General features: G+C 36.4%; 1 protein-coding gene across 1 annotated transcript in view; it reads left to right on the top strand.

The window, feature by feature from the left end:
• Positions 1 to 12,591, top strand: part of LOC126470304 (protein unc-79 homolog) — an 857,658-nt gene that overhangs the window by 291,601 nt on the left and 553,466 nt on the right. Inside the window, exon 18 of the mRNA XM_050098074.1 lies at positions 3,312 to 3,484. Coding sequence (XP_049954031.1) covers positions 3,312 to 3,484 — 173 coding nt within the window. The remainder of the gene's footprint in view (positions 1 to 3,311; positions 3,485 to 12,591) is intronic.

Here is a 12,591-nt window from a genome sequence, read left to right as displayed (position 1 = left end):
ATTTGTCTCAACATCATTACCCATCATGACTCACATGTCATCAACAGTTATGATTCTCTTAAGGAACATCTTGTTCTCATTTGCACAATCTGAAAGTTCTTCACAGACTGGGCCTTGACTCAAGAGTGGTGGGATGAACTTGGCAGCAACACGATGACTTTCAGGATGCTGTGTCAGGATTTCATCACAAGATACAACTTAAATGTTACATTCTTTTGCCCTCTCAGACAGTCAACCTTTGATTGGCATGCACAATTTCATTGACGTTCCTGACTTGACCATCATCGGTAGACGTCAAACGGCGTTCTGAACGAGGTTCATATTTATTTCTGTCTGGTCGTTTTTAAACTGTGTGAACCATTCATAACACTGAGTAGGGCTTAAGTACTGATCACTGTAGGCTTCCTGCATCATTTAGTGTGTCTCTGTAAAGGTTTTCTTGAGTTTCATGCAAAATTTATTTCTGACACTCATTGGTCATTTAATTCTGCCATCTTGAAATTCACAAACTTTGTGACACAACATTTTACTCAGTACAGCACTGAACAATAACTAACAGACATACAGCAATGAAACTATTGTCAGTTATGCATTAAATGCAGGTATGGGCAGGGATGCCAACTGCATTTCACTGCAACACACCATTGGTGCGAAAGTATGAATGCTCCAGAATTTTTGAACATACCTTGCATACTGGTTTAAACCACAATGTAAGCTGAGAAACAGTGTTTAATAAGTGCAAGTGAATTGAATACAAGCCGGCCTGTAATATTTGACAAGTGATATAATGTGTTTTAATATCAGTATTCACAATATTTTTGGGTCCAGTTGTGCACTGTGTGCACTATCTAGATTAGGAAGGCAGGAACTATTACAGAAAATTTGACAATGATGTACACTGTGAGTGGTGACATCTATTGCATGTTGTTGTAATTAAGGAGATTTCAGCAACATAACTATGGAAGATCTTAACATGTCCTAATTTTTCTCTTAACATGCATCAACTCTCACTTTGATAGTTTTATGTCTTAATCTGGTGCTAACTCCAAAACATTCACCCTATTCTATGTGATAAATAATGACATGAAATGAAAAAGATATAACTTTTTTGTTTATGGCATAATTATTTCTTACTGCTTGTTGCTTGCAGTCTTTTTTGGATGGCAGTTTTAGTTTTCTACAAAATTTTTACCCAGGTTTCTGTAGTTTACAGGTAGCAGCTTTCAATAACATCTCTATGTTTTTATTGACCTAGAGGTTTTGAGAATTCTGCAAAGAAGGATTTCATTAGTTTGTCACAGGGACAAGTGACAATCTAGACATACAAAACATTATTGTATCTAAAAAGAAATTTTATTGACATGCCGAACGTAAATTCTTCCTCTCCAGGTATACATCACAGTTGCACACAGTTTGTTGATGGTGACTACATTCTCAAATCATTGTCTGCATTTACATGGTCCAAGCAATGGCATGAGAATGAACATTAACATTCAAAACTAATCAAAACCAAGAAATTTTACACAACTATGACAGGAACCTGAATAAATAATAATGAAATTTGAGCTGCTGGTCTTTTTACCAACAAAATGTTTGAATTACATTAATGTTTATTTTTTTGTATTACCATTTTTCACCTGAGTAAATGTTAGATATTGATTAAGTGCAATGTATGTTAGTTTCCTTACAATACCTGAAATTTAGGAGTTACGGAATTACATAATATTTTACATGAAAATGAAATGCCAGTTGTCACAATGAAAGCATCAGAATCTCTCAAAACTGGGAACGCAGTACAGTTATGGAGGAAGATGTAGATATATTTGGTTGTTATTAAAGAAAATAAAACTTATCTCTCTTTTATTTGTCATGGGTACACACTAGAGGTTGAGACCATCAGTTCTGAGCATATCGCCGGCCGCAGTGGTCTCGCAGTTCTAGGCGCGCAGTCCGGAACCGTGCGACTGCTATGGTCGCAGGTTCGAATCCTGCCTCGGTCATGGATGTGTGTGATGTCCTTAGGTTAGTTAGGTTTAAGTAGTTCTAAGTTCTAGGGGACTGATGACCTTAGAAGTTAAGTCCCATAGTGCTCAAAGCCATTTGAACCATTTTTTTTCTGAGCATATCAATAGTTCATCTGATGTGTTTCTTGCATGTCAGTGCAATGCTGTGGAACTATGGGACACAAGAAATTTTGACACATGCACAGTGAAATTATTCTTAACTATCTGACACATTTCGTCCAAAATTTCAGAATCAGAATCTCAATCAAAATTTTATTATCTAACTTATACAAAAATTTAAATTGTAAAATAAATATATGGGAGATTTTCTAAGCTGAAGCATGTCTCTCTGCAAGTCTGCCATGCTTCATTCCTGCCTGATGTGGTCACTTGTACTTTTGATCATTTCTGACAAATTAGATAACAATAAAAGAACGCCATTCGTCAAGGAAACACTTCAGACTCTACTAGTGCCTGCAAATTTCACTCCATAAAAAACTTTCAGTGTAGTTTGCGGTGATGAAATGGGGAATGTTAATTGTAACAATTAGGTATAGAACATTTTTTGTTGTTAACCTAGGTCAAATACAATTTTACAGGATTTGTATGTACTTATTACACTTGAATTCCAAAGAAAAACTTTGTAATGAATTTAAAATTTGTGGCAAATGGAAGTATAGTAAACACATGATTTTCTTTGAAATTTGTCATAGATGGTAAATGATTAAATACCAGTAGATTCATTAATTAATTGGGAGGCATGAAGATAGATACTATGGTAATGAAAATTCCAGGATGGAACTAATAAATAAAAATGAGTTTAGGCAATGACTCACATGCAATTACTTAATGCTTGAGTCATAGACAAATGTAATAACACAAAAAATTAGACTATATTTCAAGCTACAGCTTTTGATTTTAAGTATTCACATATGCATACATGTATGTGCGTTCCCCCCCTCCCCTACACCCACACACCTGCCTGCTTCTGTGACAACACCATATGTGCGTGTGTGTATGTGTGTGGGCGCGCGCACGTGTGTGCGTATGTGTGTGCATATGTGTGTGTGTGTGGGGGGGGGGGGGAGGGGCGCATGTGCATATGCATGCCTGTGTGTGTGTGTGTGTGTGTGTGTGTGTGTGTGTGTGTGTGTGTGTGTCTGTAGTCAATGTAAGCTATTACCTTGTGTTATTTCTGACAGAACATTAGAACATTTTCATGTTTTTAAATTAGTATAACATGTCGGCCTACATACAACAGATTTTAAGGTACAATAGTTCTTAAATTTCATAATTTCTATTTCACAGCGACAGCCACAGTTCAGGTTGCAAAGCCAACATTGGTTGGAGAAAATGACGAGCCCATTGATACGGGTAAAGAGGAAGAACTATCAGACTTCTGGCACACATCTGTAGGGAAATTTCGTTTTTCTCTTGAAGAACTTCCACAGCAGCTACAGTTTATACATCAACTGTTACAGGTACCACTTATATTAAAATGTGAAACTTTGAACAGATATTTGCACACTGTACATACTTTTAATAATTAAATTTATTCAATTAAACATTTATACAGATCTTCATTATAAAACTATGATATAATAAAGATAGGAATAAATTGTGTTTGATAAGTAGCAGATGATAAGGCAGAAACAAAAGATGACAAAAACACAAGAATTTGATGCCAGTGTCTTCTCATCCAGAGTAGTGCTGAAAAACCTTGGAGGGTACAAATCTGTTTGATAATTATGAAGTATGCACACTAAATAACAAATGTTGTATTGAAAACAAAATGAATGCAAGGAGGGTCCTAAAAATATACAAACATCCATGATGATGAATTACCTGCATTCTACAAATGATATAATGAAATTTAGTGTTGGCCCAGTTAAATCCTCCACAGCCATTATGAATGGATGTATCCCCATACTTGAATGCAATTGGTAGGGAGGAAGAAAATTTCATAAGCCAATAAACACTGTATCAGTAATTATAGGCATAAATAATTGTTCATTTTCCTCACTTAATTGTCATACAATGAACTTAAAATAATCTTCCTTAAAATGAGTGCTGTTGGTATAAAAATGATTTTCAGTATATATTTTTAGTGTCAAATGCAAATGTACATACAACAATATTTTGACTCAAGAATGAAATTTTGACTTTACCATGGAGGGTGCACTGATATGAAACTTCCAGGTAGATTAAAGCTGTGTGCTGTACCATGACTCAAACTTGGGATTTTTGCCTCTCATGGGCAAGTGCTCTACCAACTGAGCTACTAAAGTATGACTCATGACCCATCCTCACAGCTTTACTTCTGCCAGTACTTCATCTCCTATCTTCCAGATTTCACTGAAGGTCTCCTGCGAACCTTGCAAGATGAGGACTCTTGGAAGAAAGGATATTGTGGAGACATGGCTTAGCCACAACCTGTGGGATGTTTCCAGAATGAAATTTTCACTCTACAGTGGAGTGTGCACTGATATGAAACTTCCAGGCAGATTAAATTGTGTACTGGACCATGACTCCAACTTGAGACATTTGCTTTTTGTGCGCAAGTGCTCTGCTGACAGAGCTACCCACTCTCAGCTTTGCTTCCATCAATACCTCATCTTCTACCTTCCAAACTTTAAAGAAGATCTCCTGCAAACCTTGCAAACCTAATACTTCTGGAAGAATGGATATTGTGGATACATGGCTTAGCTGCAGCCTCAGGTATGTTTCCAGACAGAAATTTTCACACTGCAGTGGAGTGTGCACTGATATGAAACTTCCTGGCAGGAGAGCTTCTGTGAAATTTGTAAGGCAGGAGATGAGGTATTTGTGGATATAAAGCTGTGAGGATGGGTTATGAGACATGTTTGGGTAGCTCAGTTGGTAGAGCACTTGCCCGTGAAAGACAAAGGTCCAGAGTTTGAGTCTCAGTCTGGCACACAGCTTTAATCTGCCAGGAAGTTAAATATTTTGATAAACATACCATTGTACTGTGAATGATAATGAAATGTTTGAAACTGTTAGAGGAATATTTGTAATGTGAAATAATGATATTTGGGGCATATTCCTTCCTATTCCAATTTATTTTCAGCTGGTTTTTGTATATTGTGGAAAATAAGTTGGACTTGAGTCAGAACATTAAAATTTAATTTAAATCTTATATCCAAAGTAATTTTTTCACTCACACACACACACACACACACACACACACACACACACACACACACACACACACACACATTTTGTAGTTTTTTTCATCTCGATGTTTTGAATTTCTATATTTGATTCATAATCTGTATCGAAAAGCTTCTTATCAGTTAGTTTCTACAACTATATAAACTATCTAATCAAAAGCATCTGGACACCCCTATATAATATGGAATTGACCATCAGGTCAAACCTAGCAGTTTGGTCCTTCCCCCCCTTCTTTTAAACCAACCAACAAACCAACCAACCATCAGAGGTCATGTGATGTGAAACCACCAATATAAAAGATGGTGGGAAATACTGTGCTGTCAGTAGAGAAGCAGTAACAGCATAATCGGTCAGTCAAGAGAGCTCATGACTTTGAACATGAACTAATCATTGGATGTCACCTGAGTAACTGATCTATCAGTGGCATTTCAATCCTTCTAAAGTTGCCCAAGTTCACTATTGGTGATGTGACTGTGAAGTGAGAACATGAAGGAGCAACCATAGCTAAACCAAGACTGGACAGACTGCATGTATTGATGGACAGGGCCTGCTGAACATTGGGAGAGTATCTGTAAAAGGGTCCTTTAAATCAGTGGAAGGGATGAATCATGAGTTACAAAGTACTACCATCATTTCAGCTAGTGCAGTGACTGTGCATAGGGAATTAAAAAACATGGGATACAATAAACCACACATTTCTGTAGTCAATGTTATGCAGCATTTTAGGTGGTGTAACAAACAACACCACTGGACAGTGGATGATGGAAATGAGTGATTTGAAGTGATGAATCATGCTATACCTTGTGGCAATACTATAAAAGGGTGTGGGTTTGCGAATACCTGGAGAATTTAATATGCCATTGTGTGTAGTGCCAACATTGGAGCACAGAAAACTGGTGTTATGGTATGGGGGTGTTTTTCATGGTTAGGATGCGGCTTCCTTATTGTGCTTAAATAAACACTAAATGTGAAAAGATATGAACACGTTTTACAACATTGTGCATTATGTACAATAGAGGTAAATTTCAAAGACAGTGACTGTATTAGCATGACAATGCATCATGTTGCAAAACACCATCTGTGAAGCAATGTTTTGTGGACAATAACATTCCTGAAATGGACAGGCCTGCCCAGAGTTCTGTTCTGAACTCAGTGGAACATCTTTGGGATAGATTGTCAACTTCTGCTGTAAACCCCAGCATCTAACATTGGTACCTTCTCTGGTTTGGCTTCGTAAGGAAGAATGGGCTTTCACTCCTCCACAGACTTTCAGACAGCTCACTGAAAATGCCCCAGCAGAATTCAAGAAGTCATAAAGGTGAAGTGTGGACACACCCCATTTTAATGTACTCTAATATGTGTCTGGATACTTTTGATCAGATAGTGTGCAGAGGAACAAAAAAGAACAGAAGCATCTGAGATGTGGTGCTACAGAAGAATGTTGAAAATCAGGTAGACTGGTAAGATAAGGAATGAGGAGGTTCTCTACAGAATCATCAAAGAAAGGAACAAATGGTAAACATTTGACAGTAAGAAGGGAGTGGATGATAATAAATGTAATAGTGCATTAGGTAGTAACTGCCTTGGTTAGAGGGAACTGTAGAGTATAAAAATTCTAGGGGAAGACATGAATACATCCAGCAAATAATTGGAGACATAGGGTGCAAGTGCTACTTTGAAATGGAGAGGACAGTGCAGGAGATGAATTCATGGGAGGCCATGTCAAAGCTGACAGAAGACTGGTGACCCAAAAAAGTCTGCATGTAATTTGCATACCACTGTGGATTGTGTGACAGCCAGTGCTTAGCACTGTACCACAAATATTTTTGTCTACTTTTTTATTTTCTATAATCATGATAAGGTTCTGCAGTTTATTTTTAAATTTCTTGTTTTATGCCATCACAGATGTATAATACAGATACAGTCAATATATTACAATATATGTATTTATGTCTGGAGGGCTTCCCTAAGAGCACAGAGACAATACATCTACATGCTTTCTTTTTTAGTGTTAGCATCATGTGAGTTTGTAAATCTGCACTGCTGTGTCTCTAATAAACCATACAAGAAATATGGCTACTTTTGTAAATCTGCACTGCTGTGTGTCTAATAAACCATACAAGAAATATGGCTACTTTATTCGTTCATTGGTGGAAAACAACATAACAAACTCTGATGTATTTATATTGCACTTTAAGCTAAAATGATCTCCAGTCTAGTGAATCATTTTTGTATTGTCCAGTATTGATTACTTATGAGGCATTTTGCAGTTCAACCTCTACAATGCTATCCCTATTTTACCACTTTTCTGAACCTTTTCGATGGAAGTTGGATTTGTATTTCTCTCTTTAGTTGGGAAACTGTTTGATTCCCAGTTAGTTCTAGGTTTCTTCTGTCAGGTGTAACATTTTTATCTCATGCAGTGGTTTTCACATGTAAAAAATGACAGTTTGCATTGCGGTTCTTGCTGCCTTGTATATTTCTGCTTTTCTCCGTCCAAAAAAGCACACTTTTCACAACCTGCCTCTCTACATCTTACCACTGTACATCTGAAGTGGCATATGTGCTCAATTTATTGAATAACATATAAATCAAATCACTATTGGAATCCAGCACATTTCATTCAGCTTAAATGACTACCTGTCTGAGACAAGCTCTACCTCAGATGAAGCCTCCAAATTATTCAACAAAGCAGCAGAGAGATAATGTAGCATTTTTAGATTCATGTGATGTCTAATACTGGTGCCTTTGATGAGAGGGCTTACTTTAATGACACACCAACCCTGAAGTATTTGGATTTACATAAATAATTAAAGTACTCCATCTCCCATGACAAGAATATATTTATTTCACACATGCTTATAATTCATATAGATATACAGGTTTGTGTCTTTGCATGATTTTGTTGTATTTGATTCTCCTTGTCATATATTCTGAGCTGTTCAAAAACAAAAGTGCTGCTGTGAGCCATCTGTCTCACTCTTTATTACCTGCCAGTTTCTTATCCTCTCTCCTTCCCATACAACTTCCTCCCTCTATGTGGCAGTCAGTAACAACTGAGATCCATTCATTGTCTTATTAACTGTTCAGTCTCCAATGGGCCCTAAATTTTTATGTATGTTTCTGCTTCTTTGACTTTATGAAATGATTTATTTTTATGAAAAAAAAGCTATGCTTTGAAGTAGTTTGGATTCAACATGGAACTGAAGGCCCTCCATAAAAGGCTGGGTAAACCTGTTCATATGTCAGCAGAAGACAAACCACCTTCAATAGGAAGATGCCTAGAAAATCACTGTAATGCTGAAGTAATCCTTGAAGTTGAGGAGGGCTGTAGCTTTGTTTTAAGTCTGTCCAATCCATAAACACCTCTCTCAGAACATTTAAACATGTAATTTTAAGAGCCTGTCAAAAATTTTCAAAAGCAATAAACCCATACTTTTGAATGCTAAAAATATAATAATGCTTAGTATTCATTTTATAGAGCCATGGCAATTGTACTCCAGTTTGAATGTTTAGATTTTAAAATGTTGTTGACAGCGAGGTAAGTGGAAATGGAGCTGGTTGAAAGTGAGATAAGTAGAAATGGAACAGTAGTTCAATTTCAGCAAGGATCAGGTTAAGGATCAACTATGTTCATTTAGAATGACCCGTCTAAGTACATTTAGAGAACTGACAGAATATCTGAATTAGTGTGACTAGGTAGAAATTTGAGCCCTCCATAAAATCTGAGACAGTATTTTAACGTTTATGCTATCTCACATGATGTTCATTATATGGTACCTAGACATCGATGAAATGTGCAAGCAGTTCATTATCCAACATGGGACACTTTCTTTTGTACATGTCAACATTGAGATGAAAACTTATATAAACCCATATCATCTACTGAATGCATAATAATAATAATAATAATAATAATAAATAAATAAAAGACCAAAAAACTTCTTCATAACTGATATAAAGTTTGGAGCATTCTATTAAAACATGAAATAAGTAAATCAACAGAAGAGAAAAGTGTAATGTTGTATAATTACAGGAAGATACTTGAGACCAGAACCTACGCAAACCACATTAATATATACATATGTAAAATAATCACTAAACTATGATGCTATTGTGTGATGAAACATACCACAAGCACTGAAATTATTCATTCTTTATGGTAATCATACATAGAAAACATTTATTTTCAAAGAAATACAGGACATCATCCTCTTTGCTGTACCAACACATGAGAACAAGCTAGTAATGTTAATATACCCTATGGCAAAATTGTGCTATGGTATCCAGTGATCCTAAGAGTAGTTACAAATTTAAAGTCCAAGTTAAAGGTTCTGTATAAAACCTTATTCAAAGATATGTCTGTGTGAGGTAGCTTGCAATTATGCCTCAGTGAGAAGCTAGTGGATGACTCATAGTAAGCAGGTGATGAAATGGCATGGGGAGAGAGGAAAGGCTGAGTTGTGTGCAAAGACTGGTTATCAATAAGTGTATCGCTGACCACCGATATCAGCCCTTCTGATGCATGCAGCCTTAAAATAAGTAATGCCATTTCATGCAAAGTTACTGCTGACATCTACTATGTTTGGCATCAGTGTTAATGGTCTCTGCCAAAACAGTTAAGAAGGAATGCTGCATTGTCAACTCGGCTGAAAGTGCAGGGACATCACATACATTACAGAGAGCTCCAGTAGCCAAATTTCAACTTACCTCACTATGCTCTAGTTCATGATGCACTACAAATGTGATAAAATTATTGAGTGTACCTAATAAGTGTAAGATACACATTATAGAATGGAATGTGCATTCAATCTTCCCCAGTCATAATGATATGAAGAAAAATCAGTGATACAGATTCTCACACTGCATAGTGAATTTTATAATAAATTGCACCTTAAAGAATGGATTACACTTTCTGTTGCATCTTACTTTATTGACAAAATGACAAAAGAATCAAACCTAAAATATCCACAGCAGGATGTACAGCATTTTAAATTACATTATATTGTCATCAAAATAGTGAGATAAGTAAAATAAAATTTCCATTACAAAACATATTATGCTCTGAACTTCTTTCTACTTCATAGACCACTTGACAGCAAAGTAAATGTTCCATGAAAATTACAAACTAATTTTACATTCCATCGCATACCATTTTATTCAGATTTTTCACTGTCACTATTTTCAGAACTGGAATTGCTGGATGTGGGTGCCAGACTGACAATAAATGAATCAATTATTTCATCTCAAACAACTCCTTTCTGGTAATCTTCTTGCACTTTGTCAATGTGACATATGTAATTTTCCTAATCAGCAACAGTGATTTTGTTTATTGCTTCATGGACCAGCCTTTCAGTGTCTGCTAGTTTAAATGTAATATTTTTACCTGACAGATATCTCTTCAGTTGTGATCACACCAGTTCTTTGGGATTATAATGGCACCAATAAAGAGGTGACCATGTTGCAGAGCTGGGGAATCAATTCTATATTTTTTACTGCTGCCTTTCAAAATGTTAATGAGCTTCAACAGGTCTGCTCTTGTTTGTTTCAATATGTCGTATATGGTTACTTTTCAGCCATGAAAGTATATCACTTTTTCTCATGTTTCTAGTGAGAGAGATATAGCTTGCATTGTCCATAACAATGGCAGGGCATGGATGCAAATAAGGTAACAGCTGATTCTGAAAACATTCTCAAAATGTTTCTGCATTCATTTCAGAATGGTAGTTGAAGTTGGTTTCTGATTTCATTGGTTATGCAAGTTTACTTTGAGACAGAAATCCAGTAACAGCATAACTGTCATGACATATTATAAGATGCCCTCCTTTTCCCACTACAGCCGCGCGGGATTAGCCGAGCGGTCTAAGACGCTGCAGTCATGGACTGTGCGGCTGGTCTCAGCGGAGGTTCAAGTGCTCCCTTGGGCATGGGTGTGTTGTTTGTCCTTAGGATAATTTAGGTTAAGTAGTGTGTAAGCTTAGGGACTGATGACCTTAGCAGTTAAGTCCCATAAGGTTTCACATACATTTTTGTTCCCACTACACCTTTCAAACCATCTTGTCCCTCTGATCCTCTGATGTTTGCCAGATAAAATTTGTAGTGTGCTTTTGTAAAAGTAAGACACTGTTGATGTTTCTTCTGATCTGGGTTCATGCCTTGTTCTTAGAAACATCATTCTAGCAACAACAATATTGCTATGCTCCATTAAAAATCTCTGTCTGTCATTAGATTTTACATGTTTAAATCTGATATTCTTCAATATTCTTTTCATTGACCTAGCCCTTCCTTCAAACTCAGTAGCTTCACATATGTTGGTGATCAATTTCGCTGTTGTGGAGATCTCACCTCTTTAATAAAATTCAAAAACTTTTAATCATAAATCATCTTGATCAAAGTTGTCAATTCCTGTCACCCATTTTGGCACACTATGTTTATTCCCTGGAGACCTAAATTCTACTTTTCCAGTTGCCTGCTGAAACAGCTTGGACTCATGCACAATTCATCTATCAGTTCATACACCAATATCACCACAGGCTGCTGCAATGCATTCCTGCCCTTTTACAATGCCACTGACTGGCTTGCTTTTACTCGCATGTTTGAAGAATGAGTACACTTTAAAAATAAATTCGCTTGGCTGTTTCTGAAACATTTGTCACCTTCTTGATGTTTTAGCCATTAGGAGAGAACTCAGAGAACACACACAATGCCAAATTAATCAATCAATCAATCACAATTTTGCATGAAAACATGGTGTAATGCTCAAATATGATGGAAGTTTATACAGTACAGAATGTGGAAGCCACTGGTGTAACTGACTGGCTAGCTACAAAATTGTCTACTGCACATCTCTGGCCCAGAGGCCATCAATGCTGTTGTGGACTATAGTATTTCTAGTCATTGTATTTGAATATTAAATATAAATCATTAATTGTTAGTGAATATTTTTTATTGTTTCTTTCGGCAAAGTATGAATGTTGGTTGGTTGGTTAGTTTAGGGGGAGGGGACCAAACAAGCATGAATGTCTGGAATGACGTACATATAAAAAAGTAAATCAGTCATTAATCTGAAAGTTGGTTTGGAAAGTGCTTCCCTCCAAACTTTGAGTTGACTTACTCAGACAATTAGTGGTGGCCCTAAAGATTAACATTGCCTCTTAATTGCAATTAAACTTATGTTCCTCACATCAGAGAAACATTGCCATTGGTGAAGGAAAGGATAAGTGACATAAAAAGTTCTTGCACTAGTCAGAGATAAAACCTTCCACATTTGGATTAATAGTCTAGCACTTAGCACTGATCCACCAGACCACACAGTAAAGGTATATTTCTCTTAATTTTGATAAGAAATTGCACCCACAGCTACATGATTCCAAACATAAGAGTTATATTAAGTGTG

The sequence above is a fragment of the Schistocerca serialis genome, chromosome 3 (genome assembly GCF_023864345.2).
Source record: "Schistocerca serialis cubense isolate TAMUIC-IGC-003099 chromosome 3, iqSchSeri2.2, whole genome shotgun sequence".
NCBI classification, from domain to species: Eukaryota; Metazoa; Arthropoda; class Insecta; order Orthoptera; family Acrididae; genus Schistocerca; species Schistocerca serialis.
The sequence above is the reverse complement of the archived record's forward strand: the minus strand, read 5'-3'. Positions and strand labels throughout refer to the sequence as shown.